This window comes from Anabrus simplex, chromosome 1 (genome assembly GCF_040414725.1).
Source record: "Anabrus simplex isolate iqAnaSimp1 chromosome 1, ASM4041472v1, whole genome shotgun sequence".
Classification (NCBI taxonomy): domain Eukaryota; kingdom Metazoa; phylum Arthropoda; class Insecta; order Orthoptera; family Tettigoniidae; genus Anabrus; species Anabrus simplex.
In genome coordinates this window covers 1,613,931,150-1,613,956,200 of record NC_090265.1, presented here as the reverse complement: position 1 = coordinate 1,613,956,200, position 25,051 = coordinate 1,613,931,150, and the positions used below count along the sequence as shown (strand labels likewise).

The following is a 25,051-nucleotide window of genomic DNA, read 5'->3' as shown; positions in this document are numbered from 1 at the left end:
TCTTTGATTTTCCTGTTTACTATTCTACATTTTCTTTTTAATTTTCTTATTTCACTTGTATAATAAACATGGTCTGAAGTCATTTTACCCTTCTGAACAGGTAGAAATCTCTTCTCTCCTTCCCAAATGTTTCCTTTATATTTAGCCCAAAGTGTATCCACATTACTCCCTTCACTTATCCAACAACTGAATTGTGATTTAAGGTAAGTCCCAAATTCATCAACTTTAGTTTTTCTGTATAATTTCTTGTCTTGTGTGAACCTCTTATTAAGCATGCATGGTACGAGTCCTACATCCATTATTACAGCCTTGTGGTCACCTATTCCTTCAATTACCTCAGTTTTATCAACAATTTCCGAAGGTTTAACCAAGAATACTTCTAGCAAGTTATTGAGAGAGTCGGTTCTTGTACTACTTGTGTAAATCCACCCTCCCAAATTAACTTATTTGCCAGTTTCTGTTCATGGGCTTCACTTGCAGCTCCATTCCATTCAACTTCAGTCAAGTTTAGATCTCTCCCAATTTTATTACCATATCATTAATATTGCTTTTATGAGTATAATCTATTATTTTCTCAAATATTTCCATGTCTCTTTCCTCTTTTCCAGGCCTATATGTTCCTATAATTCCCACCCCCTTCATATTATCACATCCTCATTTTTTCCCTAATATCTCATCCCCTTCATCGGTAAACCATTCATGTGAACAATAAGTTTCCTTCACCAGAATAAACACCCCCCTCCCATTTTATCTTCTCGGTCTCTACGATAAACTGTATACCCTTCTGGAAATACATCTCTATTTCCCACGCCTTCTCTCAACCACGATTCCACTCCTATCACCACATCAGTCTCATAAGATTCCATCAATGTACCAAATTTTAATTGGTTATTTACTACACTCTGACAGTTTACCAGGAGCAATCTCAGACCCCCATCCTCCCTAAAACTTAACTGTTGCAATTGGGTAACATTTGACTCATGAGTTGATAACTTCTCTGGAACCCAGATCCTTGTAGGTACATAGATCTTGATTTAAGGTTCTGGGTTTTCTGGCAAGTTTCCCTGTAAGTGCCAGTTTAGTGGTACGGATTTTCTTAAGTGGAGGTTAGTTTGCAAATCTCTGTTGATAATTGTAGCAATTTGTCTGCAGAGATTTGCTTTTCCATTACCATTCAGGTGTAACCCCTGCCTAGTGAACATTTGCCTGCCAAGATCTAAAGTATCTACTACATAGACATTTCTAAAACTCTTACATAATCTCTTGATTTTTATATTTACATCATGTACAGTTTTGTTCACACACGAGTCCTCTGAAGGGTCATACCTGGGTGGCACATTAACTACAATTACTTTTGAATCAGGTAGTTTGGAAATCCTACCTCTGAGGGTCGTAATTAGTTCCTCACCTTCATTTTCAGCAATGTCATTTGTACCACTCACAATCACCACATAATTGTCCTTCTCTAACACAGGATTACAACTTGAAAGGTCGTCTTTAGTTTTGATTTACAGTCACTTCACTATGTAATGTTTCTTCTTTTACCACTTTTAATTGTATATTTTGGGACATTTTTTTTACAGTGTAATTTGATCAATATAGCATACCTTTCATCAATTTTTTTTTTTTTTTTTTTTGCAGACATTGTCTCGATGCCCGATATGCTATTTTACTGAAGGGTTTTATTCCAAAGCTGATGTATAAGGAACACGGCCAACTTCATGCGTTGCTCCCGTTATGTTCCCGAGGGTCCCAGCGAAGGATCTAGTCGGCCGTGTAAGGAGGAATATAATTATTCACTGTATAATGATGCGGAAAATTTGACTGGTGTTATGTAGGGGTTTGTGTGTGTTATTTTATGACTTTTGTGAAGTGCTGTTGGTTGTAGTATGTCTGGAAGTATGGCTGTAGTTGTGTTGACTCCAAATGGTAGACGCCAGACTGTCAAGGTTACACCCAATACAACTATTTTGCAGGTTGTCATATTCCAGTAAAAAATATCCTCTTATTTTATTTTTTATCTGAAATATAACCTAACTTTTTTTAAATCCTTGCAGGTGCTAGAAGAAGTTTGTAAGAAACAAGGCTTCCTGCCAGAAGAATACGACATAAAGTAAGCTCCTGTTTGTGTTTTTTGTAATGGATCGCTTGGATTTGTAGTGCTTTTGATTCGTACGTTTAAGGTTATGTGAGATTAGCGCGACATTTTCTGTGTACTGTATGTCAAGATTGCTTTTTATGGAGTATGCGAAGAATACTGTGGATGTCGGTCATAATGTATAATCTGCTGTGGGACGAATGCATTATAACTGATTACACTATACCACACTTTAGCGTAAAGGGAATAATCATGTCAGGATATCTTATATTACATTCGGTTTTCTCACTCACATCATTCATTGTTATGGTAGATTTCGGTTCATTTCTCATTGGGGCCATTTTCGTACAAAGGACATCTCATTGTAAACCCTTACAGATGGTGGTGACTGTTTTGCATATGTAGCAAATCAGTTGTTTCAAATCCTTTAGACGGTAATAATTCAAGGCAGAATGGAGAATCAGATGTGGGCTGTGGAACTGTTGTGCTAACACGAGCCACAGTAGTAGAGTCATGATAGGTAGTTCATGTTCCAGGTTTTAGTTAGGGTTAACCAGGTTTCCTTGGGTTAAACCGTTTTTGTTTAAGCCATGTTTGATTTCAGATATTTAGTTTAAATTAATATAAGCCAGTTGCATTTGCTCATTCTCAACTTAAAAAGATGTAAATAATAAGTTATACTCTTGCTCAAAATTGGATCATGAATAATGGTGCTATATTTTGAGAACTTCGGTCAGCAGCATTCTGATTTTGTACAGAAATTTTGCTTCATTGGGCTATTTAAAAGTAATTTAATATGAATTTTTTATTTATCATCAACAGAGTCAATAAATCTCCAGTTACAGAGGATATAGGCCTAGGCTAATAAAAATAAATGCCTGAGGGACTTGGCCGTGTGTCTGGGATTGTGTGGCTATGAGCTTGCATTCAGGATATGGTGGGTTCAAATCCCACTGTTGGCAGCTGTGAAGGTTGTTTTCCGTGTTTTCCCATTTTGACACCAGGCAAATGCTTTACCTTCATTAAGGCCACGACTGCTACCTTCCCAATCCTAGGCCTTTTCCATCCTTACATTGCTGAAAACCTTCAAAATATCTAAATCTCTTTATTTGCAAATGAGGTGTCTACCTCGGTGGCAAATGGTAGGGCCTACACTAAAATACATTATTGTCAAGCACTAAATTTTAAATTAACATGAGACGAAGAAAATTTTCCTAGAATACAATATTATACAATTTACGCTAATAATTTGTTCTAAAAACACACACCATCCTTAATAAATTTATATTGTTTACAAAATTCTACTTATAATATCTTACAAACATAGTCAACTCATATACAGTATGTGAAATTACTTCTAATAATTATATACAACTGGTATAAGATTAAAATTAACATTGAATTTATTTACATATTTATATTTTACCCATTTCAGAACATAAGTAGCATAACGACCTGCTGCATCTTAACCAGAGCCCCTTTTGCCACCACTTTTCGGAGTTCCTGAAGGGCCTTCACAGCTACCGTAGCGGTCCCAGGGCCCTCGAAGTCTCCACTGTACTTCACCCCTACAGGCAGTCCCCTACTTGGGCTGTTCAAACTCCATAGACCAGGGGATGGAATAAATTTAATCACACACATTTTTTATTTACAATATTCTGCACTGGTCGAATGCCCTCTAACATTTCATTTATTTTCTCTGTTGTTGTTTATTCTCTTCTTTAGTATCTGTACAGATTTTGGAAAAGGATCAAACTGTTCCATTCCTTCACGCCCTTCCCAATGAATGAAAATTTACCCCAATCGCTTCTGCTAAAATTCCTTCTAATTTTGTACTTGTGGTCAGTTCTACCAATATAATTATTTTCCAACTGAAGCCTCTCACGGATATCTCTCCATGCTGCTTCTCCTGTATAGGCTCTATATAATCCTATAAGTCTAGTTTTCTCCCTTCTCTTACTTAAAGTTTCCCAACCAAGTTCTTTTAACATTTCTGATACACTACTCTTTCTCCTGAAATCCCCTGTTACAAACCTTGTTGCTTTCCTCTGCACACCATCTAGTTCTTTTATTAGGTATTCTTGGTGAGGATCCCATACACTGTTTGCATATTCCAATAATGGACGAACCATACTTAAGTAACTTTTTTCTTTTAATTCTTTGTTGCATCCTTTAAGTAGCCTCATTATGACATGTAACGATCTGTATGCTTTCCCAACAATGTCATCTACATGACCCTTCCAGTGCAAATTACTTTCAAATCTCACACCTAAGTATTTGCACTTGCCATCTTTTAGGGTAACTACCTCATCCAAAGTATATTCAAATTCAGTTTTAAAGCTCCTGTTTGTAAATGTTGTAACAGTTGATTTGCCTCCATTTATCTTCATATTATTTTCTTCAACCCATTCTTGGATACTCTCAAGGTCCCTTTGTAATTCTGAGCAATCCTCAATGTTATTTATTTCCCTATAAACAATGATGTCATCTGCATACAATCTTATTTTTGATGTTATATTGTTCCCTAAATCATTTGCGTATATTAAGAAAAGTAACGGACCGATTATACTACCCTGTGCAATTCCCTTCCAAACTTTCTCTTCCTGTGATATATTATTTCCTACTTTGACTTTCTGAACCCTTGAATTTAGAAATGTTCTTATCCAGCGTATAACCCTTACGTCCAATCCTATTCCCTCCAATTTCTTTAATAATATTCCATGTTCCACTCTATCAAAGGCTTTGGAAAGATCTATGGCTACGCAATCTAACTGGCCTCCTGAATCCAGCTGATCTGATATGTCCTGCTGAAATCCCACCAGTTGTGCCTAGCAAGAGAATTTCTTTCTAAATCCATACTGGCTCCTCATGAACCAATTTTTATTATCACATATCCCCCTGATGTACTTTGCTATTAAACTCTCCAATATTTTACAAACTATACTGCTCAGGCTGATTGGTCTGTAGTTTTCCGGTTTCCTTTTATCACCCTTTCCTTTATAAATTGGTATTATTATAGATTCCTTCCATTCCTTTGGTATTACACTATTATTTATGACATAGTCAAGGAGAAATTTTAAATAAGGCACTATATACCACCCCATTGTCTTTAATACCTCCCCAGTAATTTGATCACTTCCTGCTGCTTTTCCTTGCTGAAGCAGTTGGATTTCTCTGAAAATATCTTCCTTTGTGAATGAGAAGCTTCTTGTTTCCCTATGTGTCTCTCCCTCTCTATCTTCTGTTATGGTTTCCAAGTCCTGACAATCTTCTACTGAATCTCTGAATTCCCTACTAAAGAGGTTTGCTTTGTCAGTATCTGTTAAATAGTGTTCACCCCTTTCTCCCACCATTGTAGGGATTTGGATTCCTTTTCCTTTTTGATTCCTAATATATGAATACAGCTTTTTCCATTTCCCTTTGTGGTCATTACCCTCTTGAAGAATGCCATTCATATAATTCTCTTTTGCTTCCTTTTTCACTCTATTCAGTTCCCTCATTAGCTGTTTTCTAGTTTCTCTATTCTCCCTACCTTCTTCGATTTTCCTGTTTACTATTCTATATTTTCTTTTTAATTTTCTTATTTCCCTTGTATAATAAACATGGTCTGAGGTCATTTTACCCTTCTTAACAGGTACAAATCTCTTCTCTCCTTCCCAAATGATTCCTTTAAATTTAGCCCAAAGTGTATCCACATTACTCCCTTCCCATATCCAACAACTGAATTGTGATTTAAGGTAAGTCCCAAATTCATCAACTTTAGTTTTTCTGTACAATTTCTTGTCTTTTGTGAACCTCTTATTAAGCATGCATGGTACGAGTCCTACATCCATTATTACAGCCTTGTGGTCACCTATTCCTTCAATTACCTCGGTTTTATCAACAATTTCCCATGGTTATCCAAGAATACATCTAGTAAGTTATTGAGATGAGTCGGTTCTTGTACTACTTGTGTAAATCCTCCCTCCCAAATTAACTTATTTGCCAGTTTCTGTTCATGGGCTTCACTTGCAGTTCCATTCCATTCAACTTCAGGCAAGTTTAGATCTCCCCCAATTATTACCATATCATTATTATTGTTTTTATGAGTATAATCTATTATTTTCTCAAATATTTCCATGTCTCTTTCCTCTCTTCCAGGCTTGTATGTTCCTATAATTCCCACCTCCTTTACATTATAACAAACTAATTTTATCCCTAACATTTCATCCCTTTCATCGGTAAACCATTCATGTGAACAATAAGTTTCCTTCACCAGAATAAATACCCCTCCTCCCTTTTTATCTCCTCGGTCTCTACGATAGACTGTGTACCCTTCTGGAAATACTTCTCTATTACCCACCCCTTCTCTCAACCACGATTCCACTCCTATCACCACATCAGTCTCATAAGATTCCATCAATGTACCGAATTTTAATTGTTTATTTACTACACTCTGACAGTTTACCAAGAGCAATCTCAGACCTCCTTCCTCCCTAAAACTTGACTGTTGCAATTGGGTAACGTTTGACCATGAGTTGAGAACGTCCCTGGAACCCAGATCGTTGTACATAGATTTAAGGGTCTTTGATTTGTTAGTTCGACATTAAACCACTAGAAATAAAGATTAAAATGTGATACTACTATCACTATCGTAATAACATAACAAAGCAATGTACAATATATTTCATATTTACAAAACATAATGAAAGAAGAGAACTTGAAAACAGGAAAATAGGCCTATATGTATGTTTGAAATGACTGATAGTTGAAAGAATGAAATATAACTTTCATTTATCGGATATGGAGAACAGGACACCAGGAACTTTCAATCTGTGAGACATGCATAAGATATCTGTAAATGTCACTAGCTTACTTGCGGAATACATCCTCCATTCCACTAGGCCTAATTTCATTTAGTAATCTTAGGGCCTGCATTGAGGTATGGCCGATGCTGGTAATGCCATTCCTTATGCAGTCAGTCCAAGGGGGTGAATATCCAATATAGGGTCAGTCAGGGTAAATATGAGACATTTTTTACAACTTTGTTCATAAATTACAAACTACAACAGTGACAATTATGCTAATAATCATAATAAGTTGTGACTGGTGTTACAAAAAACACTGGAAACAACAGATTACTATATATTCATTAACTTTTGAAAAATAAATAAAAATGTGCATCTCATTTTTAATCCATAAAAGGGGGAATTCTGAGACAACCCAGGGAAAAAGTGAGACAGTATTGTAGCAGACTGTAAAATCATGTTGGGGAGTTGATAGGGTAATTGTGAGACAGTTTAGGGTCAAAGGGAAACAGAAAAAAAATTGGGTATAATAGTTTGCAAATCATTAGTCCAGCCCGGGGGCCACTCTCGCGTAGCGACTGTCGTTTGTTTCCTTGCTTGCGGCCTACTCGGAAAGGATGTTCTCTAGCAGTGCTTGTGCTGCCAACCTCTGTACTTAGGAACTGTGCTTGCTTCGCTAGCTAGGGGTGGTGATTATTAGATTCTTGCCTCTGAATGGAAGACGATTGGTCTGGACGGTTAGAATTCTTGCCGTGGACAAGACCATTGGTCTGGATAGTTAAGAATGAACACCCCTCCTCTCAGACGCTCTCCAAGTAAGATTGCATTATTTTCCACTCACTTATAACATTACAAATGTAGTGGCCCCCGGGCTGGATTAATGCTAATATTAAAACTAAACCTTGAAATAGAGTTCAAAAAGCAGTACAAGTTTACAGATTATGATTCATGAATGATTTATACATCAAAAGATTAAACTAAACACCTTCATTTATAAACACTGTGTCAGTTTTGTATTTCGGTTTACATTTTCATATCCAAACCAAACTCCTTGGTGCTAGAGCCATGATGATATTTGGCCTACCAGTTGACCACTGCTCAACCTGAAGGTCTGCAGTTAGCAAGATGTTGCATGGTTGGTGTGAGAATCCTCTCAGCTGTTATTTTTGGCTTTCTAGAACGGGGCTGCTATTCTGTTGTCAGATAGCTCCTCAATATAATCACGGATGCTGAGTGGACCTTAACCAGCTCTCAAGATGCCGGTAAAAATCCCTGTCCTGGCCTCCAGATTAGAGGCAGGCATGCTTCACCTAATACCAATATAAAATACCAATATAAATGGTCCGTTATTGGACATTATAAATTTTCCAGCTAACTCATTCCTGGTTGCCAACGTTTCGCCCCCGTGTGCTAGGCTGGGCTCATCAGTTGGTACCTAGCACACCTACCAAGACGCTGGATAGTGCATACCGTGGAGGCCACTGCGTAGGCTAATTGTAGCCACCGGCAGTGCCAATGCACTATGACAGACATTGTCTCATTATCAAAAATTGATGCCTGCTTGGCCATCAGATGATGTAGATGTTGATTCCCATAGGGAATCAGAAATAATTGTTCCGAATGAGTAAATTTATAATACCAATATAAATGGTCCGTTATTGGACATTATAAATTTTCCAGCTAACTCATTCCTGGTTGCCAGCGTTTCGCCTCCGTGTGCTAGGCTGGGCTCACGGGGGCGAAACGCTGGCAACCAGGAATGAGTTAGCTGGAAAATTTATAATGTCCAATAACGGACCATTTATATTGTATTATAAATTTACTCATTCGGAACAATTATTTCTGATTCCCTATGGGAATCAACATCTACATCATGCTTCACCTAGTCTGCAGGGCTGGCGACATTTTCACATCACCATTAAATACTTTAAAACCAAAACACGGACTTAGGGGCTTTCTCTGTGCCTAATCTATATATGTAAAATAAGAGTTATATCTGTACATTGCTCAGAATTTAAAGAGAGTGGTATTTCTGTATCGGTCGTGTCCACGGTAACAAGGAAATGCACTTCTTAATTTTCCGTTCTGTCTGTATGTAGCCTATGTGTGAGCATCACGAGAAAATGGCTCAAGAGAATTTAACGAAAATCGCTATGCAAAGTCAGGAAATGAGGCACTATTTTTTACGCTGAGTGAGATGGTAGTGTAGGTGAAGGCCTAAAATGTAATTATCAAATATTTGTCATTAATGTTCCTATCGATAAGTACTTCATAACTAAAGTTATATTTACATGTCTGATCATTCATGTCCTATACCTTTTTACCGTACCGGTTATGTTAACTGAGATATTCATGAATTTCAATTTTTGTTTGCAAGTCCATATCAACGCCGAACCACAAGAAAGCGGGTGAGAGAATTTAATGAAAATCGGTCTGTAAAGCCTGGAAGCAAGGTAGGCCTACTACAATCTAGGATATAAGTACTTTTTATTCACACTGGATGAAATGATAGTTAAGGGGAAGGCGCTTAAAATTTAATTTTTTAATACTTGCGTTATTATTCATTTTAATAAAATCTTACTTGTAACGTATACAAGAGTTCGTTTAGAATTCTGTGTACAATGTAGAATTCCTTTGCAAAGCATGTGTACAACAGCTAGTCGATTGTCATTTTGAATGAATTTACCCAAAGGATGAAAATATTCTTTCAACACTTGCAGAAGCACCTTGTGCTGTAAGTAACTGTCCATTAATGGGAAAAGCTTTTTGTCATTAAATTTATGTATCATTCTTGTTACTTTTCCATCACTTGTAGGTTGTAACCTGTGATGTGGATTCTTTCTTTTGAAAAAATTGGGTTTTTGACAAACTTGACAAACAGTCAATGATGTGATTGAGTACACTGACTTTACAAATCTAAATGCTGCTTTCTTAAATTATCAGTTAAATCCAGTGCCGAATTCTTTTCATTTGGATCCAGCATGGAAGCTAAGAAATGAGCTGATGTTGGAGTCATATTATGTATGGTTTTGAATTTTTTTAATGATGCATTTGTTATTTATTCCTTCAAATTCTGTTTGAGAATTCTTCCACACATGTACTGATTTGGAAATAACTTAGTACAGTTTTTTTCTGAACAACATCAAGGGCAATGGCAATAAGCTTCAAACCATTAAGTGTATCCTGTACCTTTTGTTGTAATACAGAAAGTAGAAACTTGTGCTTGTTCTTGTAATGGTAACTTATCTGCCATTCGTCTGAAGCTGGTCCCGGTTTACACCTATCGGGATCCTTGGTCGACATCTATATGGGATCACTGATGATTTCATCACAGAGAAATATTATCCAGTAACAATCAAACAACACTGAAAAAACAGCAGGTAATATGATCTGTCTTGTAATACTATACAAAAAACTGTTTAATACATATTACACATACACATTACAACATATTTGTACATGTTTTGAAAAAAACATTGGCTAATTCTCTTCTTCAGGAAAAGAGTATTTACCAAAATCCAATGATTTGATTATGACAAAATAATTAGATGTTCAAATATAGTTAAATAGATTGCCGACGTTTCAAATACATTACAGCCTTGGAGACTGATTACCTCTGAGTAGGGGCTATTTCAGTCGCTTTGACAAAGAATACTGCAATGTATTCGAAACGTCAGCAAAGTGTACATAATGTACAGAAAACAACACGGTTCAACCCAGAAAATAAACTAAATAATTCTACACACCATGGAAGCTTCACCTCTAAGATAGTTGAATAGAATTGTCTCAAAACTTCTACAAATTGCATATTATATGTCTCATTCTGTATTGACGGCTATCACTTTACAAAAGACAAAGTATAAAAAGATTTTTCTTTTGAAAAGTGACTTATACCAATAATAATATGTATTAAACAGTATTGACAAGGCAGATCTCCTGTTCAGTTTTGTGAAATTGTCACTAAGTATTGTACACGCACTATTTAGTGATAGATTTATTTACTAGGTTGAGGAGTAAGAAGGGAGCACTGCCGGTTCTGGTAATACTGCCAACTGAATGGAAATGAAATCTGAATTGAATCGATAATATGGTCGATCGATATGAATTTTCTAAACCTTTATTAGCTTACGCAAACAACTGTGTCACACACACAATATATAATAATATAACATTTCCCGATGCAAAACGTGTTCCTAGCATGAATTCTATAGTTTCTTTGCTGTGTAAACAACAACAGTACGAGTACTTAGAAAGTGTATGCCAGATGTCTCACAGCAATGATAAGCGATTCTTAGTTTGTGTTTCAAAGGTTGCCAATACGAATCTCGAAGATAACCGAAGTCGACCGATTCAGCACTGGGGTGTAAATCTATCGCTAAAAAGTGTGCAGATAATAGTCAGTACGGACCACTATAGGCCATTAATATGGTCAAGTTGCTTAGTGTTCACTATTTCGCTTAGTGCCATTTTAGGAAGGAGGTTTCGACCTTAGCTGGTCTGTGGCCCTTGTTAAGCAGCACAAGACTGCTATGTTGTAGGAATTTAATTGTTTCAGAAATTGGAACTTTGGTTCTTTTACAAAATGTTTATGGGGTAAAAGAAAACAGACTTTGGAGTCTTCCTGGAACTGGAGAGTGTAGTGCTGCATTGCGTATGAATCTGGCTAGAGCAATACCTGTAAGGCCTGTGCCCTAGACTTGGAACATTTCCACTTAGGCCTTGTCGCTTAAGTGCGGCCAGTATCCGGTATTCGGGAGATAGTGGGTTCGAATCCCACTGTTGGCAGCCCTGAAGATGGTTTTCGGTGGTTTCCCATTTTCACACCAGGCAAATGCTGGGGCTGTACCTTAATTAAGGCCACGGCCGCAACCTTCACACTCCTAGCCCTTTCCTATCCCATCGTCGCCAAAAGACCTATCTATGTCAGTGTGACATAAAGCAAATAGCAAAAGGAAAAAAAACTTAAGCCTTGATTTCTTTTTTTGAGTCCTTTACCTTATAGCTTTAAAACCTGTGATGAGAGAGATGTTACGGGTTTGAGTCTCTTCTGTTATGATCATCAATGGTGCTATTAAGATATGTGGGCCTATATGCTTACTTAAATTTAGGCTAGAATTTAATTATCCTTTTTTTTCCCTTTGTTTAGTAAGAACTTTGCGAGTTCAGTTTTTCCTGAAATTAAGTATTTGTGATCATGAGAATTGTGAAGACTCAGAAATCATGAAAATTCTGCCCCCCACCCCGTTTTCTGAATTTTAAAACTTGTGAAATGTACATGCTATTTTTTTCTTTCTTTTGGAATATAGAAAAAATTGTACTTATTTTCCTGTTCTTGGGAGAATCTCATACTAGCAATTCTCTTTCTTTGGGAAATGTTTCAATCACATTCATGAGCATCATCAGTTCAGTTACTTCATTACAAAGAGTCCAGGTGTAATGAAAAACCTACAACCTGTTTTCCAGTCAGTGATTGGTCAGGGATGGAATGAATGAAGCCCCCATCTTGCGGCGAGGATAGGAATTGTGCCGGCTTCCGAAGCCTGTCGCACTAAATGATATTGGAGTGTGTTGCTGGAATGAAAGATAACAGGAAAAACCGGAGTAACCAGAGAAAATCCTGCCCCGCCTCCGCTTTGTCCAGCATAAATCTCACATGGAGTGACCGGGATTTGAACCACGGAACCCAGCGGTGAGAGGCAGACACGTACTTATTGACTTGCCCTCGTACATATTTGAGAATTGATATTGAATTAAATTTACTACTTCTCCTAACCTCCTCTGCGAACCATGTGACCTTGCCGCGGTGGGGAGGCTTGCGTGTCCCAATGATGCAGATAGCCGAGCCGCAGGTGCAACCATATCAGATGGGTATCTGTTGAGAGACCAGACTAACGAATGGTTCATCGAAAGGGGGGTAGCAGCCTTTCGGTAGTTGCAAGGGCGACAGTCTAGATGATTGACTGATACGGCCTTGTAATAATACTCAATATGGCTTAGCTGTGTTGATACTGCTACACGGCTGAAAGCAACGGGAAACTACAGCCGTAACTACCTCCCGAGGACATGCAGCTCTCTCTATATGAAGGATGTACTGATGATGGCTTCCTCCCGGGTAAAATATTCCGGAGGTAAACGAGTCCCCCATTCGGAGGGGGCGATCATCAGGAAGATGGATACTGACATTCTGCGAGTCGGAGCGTGGAATGTTAGAAGTTTGAATCGTTGTGGTAGGTTAGAGAATCTGAAAAGGGAGATGGATAGGCTAAAGTTAGATGTAGTTGGTAAAAGTGAAGTACGTTGGCAGGAAGAACAGGATTTTTGGTCAGGCGACTACCGAATTATCAACACGAAATCAAACAGGGGAAATGCAGGAGTTGGTTCAATAATGAATAAGAAAATACGGCAGCGGATAAGCTACTATGACCAGCATAGTGAAAGAATTATTGTCGCCAAGATAGACACCAAACCAATGCCCACCACAATAGTGCAGGTCTATATGCCTACTAGTTCAGCGGATGACGAAGAAATTGAAAGAATATATGAGGAGATAGAAGATTTAATGCAATATGTCAAAGGTGACGAGAATCTAATTGTGATGGGAGACTGGAATGCAGTGGCAGGCCAAGGAAGAGAAGGTAGCACAGTAGGAGAATTTGGATTGGGACAAAGGAACGAAAGAGGAAGTCGGCTGGTTGAATTCTGCACTGATCATAATTTAGTCCCGCCAATACTTGGTTCAAACACCACAAATGACGGCTGTATACGTGGACGAGACCTGGAGACAGACACTGGAAGGTATCAAATAGACTTCATTATGATTAGGCAGAGATTCAGAAACCAGGTGTTGGATTGCAAAACTTTCCCAGGAGCAGTCGTGGACTCTGACCACAACTTGTTGGTCATGAAATGCCATCTGAAGTTGAAGAAATTGAAGAAAGGAAAGAATGCAAAAAGATGGGATCTAGACAAGTTGAAAGAAAAGAGTGTGAGGGATTGTTTCAAGGAACATGTTGCACAAGGGCTAAATGAAAAGACCGAAGAAACACAGTAGAGGAAGAGTGGAGAGTCATGAAAAATGAAGTCAGTAGGGCTGCTGAAGAAATGTTAGGAAGGAAGAAAAGATCAACTAAGAATCAGTGGATAACTCAGGAGATACTAGACCTGATTGATGAACAACGAAAATACAAGAATGCTAGATATGAAGAGGGCAGAAAAGAATACAGGCGATTAAAGAATCAAGTGGATAGAAAGTGCAAGGTAGCTAAGGAAGAATGGCTGAAGGAGAAGTGCAAGGATGTCGAAGGCTGTATGGTCCTGGGAAAGGTAGATGCTGCGTACAGGAAAATCAAGGAAACCTTTGGAGAAAGGAAATCTAGGTGCATGAATATTAAGAGCTCAGATGGAAAGCCACTTCTAGGGAAAGAAGACAAAGCAGAAAGGTGGCAGGAGCGTATCCAACAGTTGTACCAAGGTAACGATGTAGATAATTTGGTTCTGGAACATGAAGAGGCTGTTGATGCTGATGAAATGGGAGACCCAATTTTGAGGTCAGAGTTTGACAGAGCTGTGTGTGACCTAAATAGGAACAAGGCACCTGGAATTGATGATATTCCCTCTGAATTACTGACTGCCTTAGGAGAAACCAGCATGGTAAGGTTATTTCATTTAGTGTGCAAGATCTATGAGATAGGAGAAGTCCCATCCGATTTTCGACAGAATGTTGTTATACCTATTCCCAAGAAAGCCGGTGCTGACAGGTGTGAAAACTACCGCACCATTAGTTTAGTATCTCATGCCTGCAAAATTTTAACACGTATTATTTACAGAAGAATGGAGAAACAAGTTGAAGCTGAGTTGGGGGAAGATCAATTTGGCTTCAGAAGAAATGTAGGAACACGTGAAGCAATCCTGACTTTACGTCTGATCTTAGAGGATCGAATCAAGAAGGACAAGCCCACGTACATGGCATTCGTAGATCTAGAAAAGGCATTCGATAATGTTGATTGGACCAGGCTATTTATGATTCTGAAGATGATAGGGATCAGATACCGAGAACGGAGAATTATCTACAACCTGTATAAAAATCAGTCTGCAGTGATAAGAATCGAGGGCTTTGAAAAAGAAGCAGCAATCCAAAAAGGAGTGAGGCAAAGCTGCAGTTTGTCCCCTCTCCTTTTCAATGTTTACATAGAACAGGCAGTAAAGGAAATCAAAGTGAAATTTGGAAAGGGAATCACAGTCCAAGGAGAGGAAATCAAAACCTTGAGTTTTGCCAATGATATTGTTATTTTATCTGAGACTGCAGAAGATCTCGTAGTTGCTGAATGGTACGGATGAAGTCTTAGGTAAGGGGTACAAGATGAAAATAAATAAGTCCAAAACAAAGGTAATGGAGTGCAGTCGAACAAAGGCAGGTGATGTAGGAAATATTAGATTAGGAAACAAAGTCTTAAAGGAAGTAGATGAATATTGTTACTTGGGTAGTAAAATAACTAACGATGGCAGAAGTAAGGAGGACATAAAATGCAGACTAGCACAAGCAAGGAGGAGCTTTCTTAGAAAAGAAATTTGTTCACTTCAAACATTGATATAGGAATTAGAAAGATGTTTTTGAAGACTTTTGTCTGGAGCGTGGCATTGTATTATAGTGAAACATGGCCGATAACTAGCTCAGAAAGAAAGAGAATAGAAGCTTTTGAAATGTGGTGTTACAGAAGAATGCTGAAGGTGAGATGGATAGATAGAATCACGAATGAAGAGATACTGAATCGAATTGGTGAGAGGAGATCGATTTGCCTAATTTGACGAGAAGAAGAGATAGAATGATAGGACACATCTTAAAACACCCAGGACTTGTTCAGTTGGTTTTTGAAGGAAGTGTAGGTGGCAAGAATGGTAGGGGTAGACCAAGGTATGAATATGACAAACAGATTAGAGCAGATGTAGGATGCAATAGTTACGTAGAAATGAAAAGGTTAGTACAGGATAGGGTGGCATGGAGAGCTGCATCAAACCAGTCTATGGACTGATGACTCACACACTTCTCCTAAACTACCATTTCATACAGTGTGAATAAAAGTTATAGCCTGACTTTATATTACCAATTTTCATTATCTTTTGTTCAGCTATTATCTTGTGATGCACAGACAGAGATGACGGAAAATTTAAAAATTGCACGTTTTCTTCTTACTGTGGACACGGCCGATACAGAAATAACGTTTTTAATTGTGAGCAATGTACAAACAAAACACTTATTTATATAGATTCATTTGAATGTATATTGATTATGTTGGCCTTTGAGTAGCTGTTCTTAACCCAAACATCTCCTCTCCTTGTTTCATAGCTGAGCTGAATAGCTCAGACGGTTGAGGCGCTGGTCTATTGATGCCAGCTTGGCAGGTTTGATCCTGGTTCAGTCCGGTGTTATTTGAAGGTGCTCAAATATGTCAGCCTCATGTCAGTAGATATACTGGCATGGAAAAGAACTGTGGGATAAAATTCCAGTTCCTTGGCATCCCCGAAAACCGTAAAAAAGGTAGTTACTGGGGCATAAACATCATTCTTGTTCCGTAATTGAGAATATCTGCAGGAGTTCCAGTTATCCAAATGTTCACCATTTCTTTAAACAGGAGGATTGTTTCTTATACCTCCATAGGTGGACCATAGAATTTGTGCCTTCGCTGTGCTGTTTCCGGCTTTGTTGATTTTATCCCTTAACGGGTGGCTTTCACCACGATGTTATCGGAACAACATTCAAGATCCCAGCTGGCTGCTCGTTATTCTGGCTGATCTTGTTTACTGCTACCATAGAACAATCTCATCTCCAGCCCTTTCTGAATGCATGTGCTTCGTTATTTATTTGGGCATGTGTAACAGTGTTATTATACCCATGTAAAGTCTCCGCTCTAGTGTAGTTTACGCTTTGCTTTATCAATATTTTTGTGATTTTCTTTCCAAATTTGAACGAAGTTGGGTAGCCTTTAAAACATTTCTCTAGGCATTCTACCATGATATTCCAGTGCACTTCACTTGGAAAATGAGTCTTGGCCACGAACCTACTATGCTGGCTTAGCAGGGGGAGAGGTGATACTCCCACGTGGTGCGTCCCATGTGCCGGATCGGGGGTTCTTAACTGCCTTGCCGGTGGACTTGACGGAAATAAAATACCTCTCGCGGACCAAACACACAACCCCCTGTGGGTGGGGGACGCAGACGAAGAATACACCTATGGTATCCCCTGCCTGTCGTAAGAGGGGACTAAAAGGGGCTACCAAGGGATGATTGTATTAGAACCATGAAACTACTTGTGATTAGTACCACCACACGGGGCACGGGTTGCTTTTACTTGCGCGTAGTGCCACTATGTTAGGTACCAAATAGGTTTGTGATTAGTAGCAGCAGAGTGCGTTGCCGGCTTTTACAGTACCTGTGATTAGTAGCATTATATGAGCGACACCATGGTTCTGGCTTGCCTATGATTAGTACCTACTATATAAGGAACACCACGGGATAGTGGGAGTCCCAGTGATTAGTACACTTATCTGATGAACACCATAGGTTTGCGTTGCCTGTAAAATGGCGTTGCAGTGTGCGAAACACCGTAGGTCTGTATTACATGTGCGAATTTCGTTACCTGTGAGTAGTACCTTAATGTGTGGAATACCGCGAGTATACGCTACTTTTGATTAGTACCGCAACATGACATATACCATGGTTCTACTTTCCCAGCGATAAGTACCATTTTGAGGGGCCGATGACTTGGAGTTGGACCCCTTTCGACTACAAGCATCGTCGATTCAGTATTGTGCTATATAAGCAGTCTCTTGGTCAGTAATACTATTGTTTTACGCCAGCTTCTGTGAATGTGAGGCTCTGTGGGTCGGTTCCATTGATTGTTTTGAATTCATATCCATCCATTCCTTCTTCGTCGTCATGTTTTGAATTTTGGTCGGTGGGGAATTTTGGACTTTTAATTTGTAATTTGTCTCATTTCGTTCCATTAGGGGCTGATGACTTAGATGTTTGGCCCCTTTAAACAACAAGCATCATCATCAATGAGTTTTGGGACACCAGATTTTTTAATAAAAGAATTAGCAAAGTGGTTGTTTCTGAAGTAGTTTGTTTTATTACATTTATCAAATTCTCTCTCTCATTTGGAAACTGAATGTCATTTGCTAGCAGATTTATTACATTTACTGAACATCCATTAGTGATAACATACTGAAAAAAAGAAAAATGGAAATCCACAGCCTATTTCCAGTCATTCGTCCGGGTCAGGAATGGAATGAATGAAGCCCCCATCTAGCGGTGAGGATAGGAAGTGTGCTGGCTGCCGAAGCCTGTCGTACTCCTGGGGCAATGATTAGGGCCTAATGACTGACAAATGAAATATTAGCGAGGGTTGCTGGAATGAAAGATAACAGGGAAAACTGGAGTACCCTGAGAAAAACCTGTCCCGCCTCCACTTTGTCCAGCACAAATCTCACATGGAGTGACTGGGATTTGAGCCACTGAACCCAGCGGTAAGAGGCTGATACGCTGCCACCTGAGTCGGAGTCACTTGATAACATACTAATCTTCATAATTTTCAAGCTGATGACTCATATTTGAAACATTGGCAGCATTATCCTTAACAACAGAATCAACTTTGCACTTTAAGTTATCCTCACACTTGTGCCAATTATTTGACTGAGCATATTCTAGGTTCATGGTGGATATTCGAGCAACCACCCATCAAACCCTAGGTACATAATTGATTTTTCAGAATAAGGGGACAAATTTTATTTTCCTGTTCTTAAATAGTTTCTAATAAAGATCCCACTAATATAATTTCTGTTTGGACGGGTGTAACCAGGGCGAAGATGTTGTGTAAGTCGCACAAACTGTGGATGTTCAACACTGTGAAAAACAATTTTCAATGCGTATGTAAAATGAGCTACTTCATCAAAAGACTTCTTTTGCATTGATGTCTATCTAACCACATATCAATTCAATGATATTGCAAATTTTTCATCTTACCCTGAAGGTATTCTGATTTATTTTAATTTCTTTATTTAGAAGAAAATGCTGCGATACTGATATTGGGAGTGACGAAAATAGGAAAAGTGGATAGGGATAAATGGATGAATTAGGTCTAGGTGTGCCTGTTGTAGTTGTGGTTGAAATGATATCTTAAAAAACAATCAAGTTCATGTTTAGACTGTATTTCCTGGTAGGATTGGTGGTGGCTTATTTATTATTTATGCTGATTGTGTGTGCTTCCTATTATTCCTCTTACTCCTAAAACTCGCACACTCCTGAGCCTCACCCAAAACTGCCTGATTCCCGTAACTCTCTATAAATGAGTCCATCAGCAAAAGTTACCAGCGGAGCAAATTGGGCATGCAGTTTGGGTCCCGTATCTATGAGCTTACATTTGGGAGATCGTGAGTTTGAACCCCACTGTTGGCAGCCCTGAAGACAGATTTCTTTTGTTTCATATTTTCACAGCATGCAAATGCTGAGGCTCTACCTTAATTAAGGATATGGTAGCTTCCTTCCCAATCCTAGCTTTTTCGTATCTCATTGTCGCTATATCACACAATCATTCATCATTGATCTGCATTTAGTACTGTCGTCCAGGTGGAAGATTCACTGTCGATTGTTTACCTAGTGTTTTGTTGAATGATTTCGAAGAACTTAGAACATTATTTCCCTAATTTCTCTTCTTATAAATGAATATTTGCCTCAATCTCTTCTTGTGCTTTTCCCACATCGTTGGGGTTGCGGGTACAAACTCACACGTGAATTTGGCTCTGTTATACGGCCGGATGCCCTTCCTGACACCATCCTTGTATGAAGGGATGTAATCACTATTGTGTGTTTCTGTGGTGGTTGTGTAGTGTGTTTTCTGAATGTGTAGAGGAAAGTGTTAGAACAAACAAACACCCAGTCTCAAGCTGGAAGAATTAATCAAACTCTATCGAAATCTCCGACCTGGTTGGGAATCAAATCCAGGACCCTCTGAACTGAAGGCCTCAGCGCTGACCATTCAGCCAAGGAATTGGACAAAACATTCCTCAGCTTTTCCTACAGTAGTTGTTTTCCGGGGTCGCTGGAGCCACTCAGACTCATTTTGGTTTTGGCTGGGATGCCCTTCCTGATGCCACGTGATTTTTGAGATGTAAATCTGAACTCAGGATTGACAGGGATTCGAACCTCAGTCTTCTAAGTGGAAAGCCAGTAGCTAAGCTACTGAGCCAGTCATGCCCTCCGAATATTTGTCCCAGTTTGTCGTCTTGAATTCCAACTTTATCTTCATATTATGATTTTTCGTACCTTTAAAAGGACTACTCAAGCCTATTCGTCCACTGGTGTCATTCTACGCCAACTCTTCACTGATGGCTTGGAACATACAGCTTAGTTTAGCAGCTAGTCTCCTTACTCGCAAGTCTTCCCAGCTCAAAGTTAGCAACATTTCTGTGATACTATTTTGTCGGAAATCATCTGTAACAAATTGTGCGGGCCGATGACCTAGATGTTAGGCCTCTTTAAAGAACAAACTCTGCGGCTTTCCTGTGGATCTTATCCAGTTCTTGTATCAAGTAATCGTTGTGTGGATTCCATACACTAGAACCGTACTCCAACGGGGATCGTACGTGAAACTTGCATGCCATCTGCTTTACATCCTTATACAACCCCTAAATAACCATATGAAGAGATCAGCAGCTTTTTTTACAACCTTGTTTATGCGATTATTCCAATGAAGGTCCTACCGTATAATATCTAGTTACTCGCAGTCGAACCTCTCCGGGGACACCAGAACCTTGATGTCGGTGTGTGGTCTTGTGAGCTGGTTGATCACAGCGGCTGTGCCAGCTCAGGGTTATCCACGTTTGATTGGCCTCGGAGTAGGGTCATACTAACAAGATGTCCCTGGAGTTGCCTAAGAACTGTCTGTGCTCTTATACCTACATTTCTATCTCTCTTTTTTTCTGTTCAAATGGCCATAATTTTATTTTCTCTGACTCTGGCCAGCCTCTCTGCCTCAGGTAGAATATTTTTTTTTCTGAATGAGTGTATAGAGGTTTTATCCTCCCCCAGTCTCAAGTTTTGGGTCATGGCGAGCTGATGCATGGCTACTGGGAGAGTAGTCACTAACGGAAGCCTTCAGATACTGGGCGACCTCTGGAATATGCACCGTTACCTTGATATGTGGGGCTCTGCCGAAGTTTATTTATTTCCATAGCTAATCATGGTACAAGAAGTGGAACCCTCTTCTGTTCTTTCTTCAAAGGGTGGTACCCTCAAAATGTAGTCTAAAATTGCCAAGAAGCGAAAGCAGTATACACCAGTACCTGTAGATTATGAATGTAATGAACGCCTTCCTCGATTCCTGGTGGCTTTCAGGGCCGATGGGACGAGTTTCTTATACAAGAGTCCTTTCCTAATCAGTAATGTAGTCAAGGGCATTGTTTATTTTGAAGTTGACAAGATGTGGAAGCTTTGCGATGGATCCATTCTTATAAAGTTATCGATAGGTGAGCAGTCTAGACAGCTACTTTGGGCTAACATGTTCGGGAGTGTGGCAGTTAACAATGAGGCTCATTGGTGATAAGCTGCTTGATATGGACCCTTTCATCCTGATATTTTAAGTATAGACCCTGCCCGAACATATCAAACTTTCAGTGTACTGCCTGACTGTAGTCTGTACATACCAGTTCTAATGACAGGTTACAACTGCCAGAAATTTGGCCACACCTCATTGTGATGTCAAGGTCCGACGACTTGTGGGAAAGGTGAGCATGCTGGTGTCGAGTGTATGCCATTACCTGTATGCGTCAGCTGCATGGGTGTGCATGCTGCAATCTCCAAGGAGTGTTCCACATTCACGGAGAAGGAGATCTAGGTGATCAAAACTTTCGATAAGCTATCTTGTCCAGACATCCGGAGAAAGTTCAAACCCATGGCTTTTCCCGAGTTCTCCATCTCCTTCGTTGAAAAGGTCACAAAAGTGTGGATCTCACAGAGAGTCTTGTATTGACTACCAGTACACAGCAAGCCTCAAAATGCTTCAGTCACAAACTGCAATTAGTAAGGAAACTGGGGATCCCAAAAAAGTGATGGTATCTTTCGGTAAATCTGTAAGTGCATCAGTGTCAAAAGTCGTTCGGGAAGGTCTAGTCTTCCAGCCCTCCCATACATTCTGGGAAACCTGTGTGTCAATGCCAACGTTGTCTGGGAAGAGGACTTCCCAGGAATGTTCTGCTGGGAAAGCCTCCCCTGCCAGGGAAGGGGGAAAGACTTCCCCAACTAGGTTGAAACTCTTCCAGCCCTCCTACCAAAGCCCAGAACAAGCAGGAGGAGAAGGGGAAGCCCCAGCACTCCCCTAAGTTAGAAGAGAAGCCATCTTTAACCGCTTGGCGGAGGGTTATCACATTCCTGAAGATTACTGTCAAACCGTCTGCTCGCTGTCTTCTGAACATTACAGAAACGGCGGGCAAGAGCAAGAGGCCCCAACATCCTCTTGCTCGATCCCAAGCTGGGGAACGTAGTTATCCAAGGAAGAAGGCTTGGCGTTTCCGTTCAGATGGTTTGCAATCCGTGGAGTGCTAGGTCACCGGGTCACCCTCTACTGAGGAGACAATGGTGATCGAACCACTCATAATTGTTGATGGTGATGACAGTGATGGCATAAACTGGCAGATATTTAGATGAAAGAAGGACAAGCAGTTGTCCTAATTTTGTTGCACTACTCATCCACATAGTGGCATTATTGCATTGGAACTGCAATAGTTACACGTCACCTAGTTGAGTTACGTCCATTGATATACGAGAATGGGGCCACCATAGTCTGTCTCCAGGAATCACACTTAGACCTGACACAACATGACTATGAGTGGGTTTCAGCTCTATTCCAAGGACTGAATAGCTGTTGATCACTTAGCAACTGGGGGCGTTTGTACCCTAGTCTGTTCCGACATCTTCAATGAAGATGTGCCCACTATTCAGTTTGATGAAGCTGCAGTTGCTGGCTTCATTGCCTGTAATTAAAACAGTGTGCAATGTGTAGTTTCTATTGGACTGTGATCTTCACGTGCACGAACTCAAGATTTAATTGCTCAGTTACCTCCTTGTTTCCTCTTGCTGGAAAACGTGAATGCCTGTAACGCTCACAGGATTTTTCCATCGTACTGCGCTAGGGAGAGGCTTACTGAGTGATTGATCAACCAGTTCGATCTCTGTGTGTTCAGTACAGGGGAATCTACTCACTTCAGTAGCACCTACGGCACATTCTTCCACCACCTGGATGTCACCTTGTACAGCAGTGCGCTAGTTCACTCGCTTACAATGGCAAGTACTTGATGATCTCTGTGACAGTGACCATTTCCTGATATTTCTCCTGCTTTTGAATCAAAGACAGCCTGAATTACTGAAGCGCTGGTTACTTCGATGGGTAAATTGACCTGTTTTCAGAACTCACAATGATGGCCGATGAGGTGCTGGGGTCAGTTGAAGACTGCATTTGTTCCATTACAATAGGCATTCTGGCTGCCGCAGAAGAAACAATACCTACCTCACCCGGTATTCGTTGCCGGAAACAGGTCCCTTGGTGGACTGACGAAGTTGCAGTGGCCATACAGGATCACCACAGGGCTTTTAAGCATTATCGTTGGAATCCTACGATGGACAATCATCTTGCCTTTAAGTGACTCTGCGCTAAGGTCCATTTCTTGATTCGAGAGAGTTTGAACGCTGCTTGGAAAAAGAATGTTCCATGACTGCACATATTCTGTCATCACAAGTGTGGACCAAACTCTACTGTATTGTTGGAGTCCGGAACACTCCTTGGAATCTCAGAGATATGGTTAAGATTCCTTCAATTATTGCTCATCACATCACATTATGCCACTACATCCAGCTCTGGGTGATACAACCCTGCATTTCTGCCTATCAGGTGTAAGGCAGAGGCTCATTACCTGTCATTTGCGTCTGATGCTCCTTATTCCTGTAACATGTCTTTCACAGATGCGGCTCGTGGGCCGGACAAAATCTGCAATAAAATGCTTAAACATTTGAGTGACTGATGTCTCAGAGATATCCTCACCCTATTCAACAGAATATGGAGTGAGGGGGGGAGTTTCCATCTCAGTGGCAGGAGGGAGTTGTGATACCAATTCTCAAGCCAGGTAAAGATATATATATAAAGAGGTGTTTTTACGTCGCACCGACACAGATACTCGTAGGTCTTATGGTGATTGTTGGACAGGAACGGGCTAGGAGTGTGAAAGAAGTGTTCCTGGCCTTAATTTAGGTAGAGCCCCAGCATTTACCTGGTTTGAAAATGGGAAACCACAGAAAACAATCTTCAGGGCTGCCGACAGTGGGGTTTGAACCCTTTATCTCCTGATAACTGGATACTGGCTGCACTTAAGCGACTGCAACTAATCAAGCTCGCTAGGGAAACATCTAAAGCTTCTGGATAGTTATAGGCCAGTATGCCGTACAAATGGCCTCTGTAAGTTTTTCAGAAGGATGGTGACCAGCGACTTGTGTAGGCTTTGGAGAGGAAGGGTCTCCTGACAATCAGTCAGACTGCATTTAGGTGAGTCACACAGGTGGCAGATTCCCTGTCTCTTGTTTTCCTAGCCTTTTCTTGAATGATTTCAAAGAAATTGGAAACTTATTGAACATCTCCCTTGGTAAGTTATTCCAATCCGTAACTCCCCTTCTTATGAACGAATATTTGCCCCAATTTGTCCTCTTAACTTTATCTTCATATTATGATCTTTCCTACTTTTAAAGACGCCACTCAAACTTATTCAACTACTAACGTAATTTATAAGCTATAAATTTCATTTTTGTTCCATATTGAAGTGCAATTATAAGAATAAATTGACAAGAGCGTTCACCTTTTCAATACGGTATATCAAGTAAATTATATTACATAAGTTTTGGGAATAGTTTAAGCCACTTCAGCCAAATAAAAATTAAATAATTTATGTGATAATTAAAACATATGTATACCGTAAATCAACTTTAAGACATCATAATGTGACAAGATCATCATAACCTTAAATTTTATTATTACCGGTAGGCCTATATATGGTTTAATGTTATAATTATAACTAAAACATTGTCTTTGTATGGTATACATAATATGTTTGTTATCACATGATTTAATTTT

General features: G+C 39.6%; 1 protein-coding gene across 4 annotated transcripts in view; it reads left to right on the top strand.

Annotated features, from left to right (window-relative positions):
- The first annotated feature begins 1,808 nt into the window (after nt 1-1,808).
- LOC136858597 (tether containing UBX domain for GLUT4) overlaps nt 1,809-25,051 on the top strand; it is a 265,079-nt gene continuing 241,836 nt past the window's right edge. For 3 of the 4 annotated variants that reach the window (XM_067138272.2, XM_067138273.2, XM_067138274.2), the window contains exons 1-2: nt 1,809-1,976; nt 2,058-2,113. In XM_067138272.2, coding sequence (XP_066994373.2) covers nt 1,890-1,976; nt 2,058-2,113 — 143 coding nt within the window. In that variant the 5' untranslated portion in view covers nt 1,809-1,889. The remainder of the gene's footprint in view (nt 1,977-2,057; nt 2,114-25,051) is intronic. The other variant, XM_067138275.2, reaches the window with a different exon arrangement.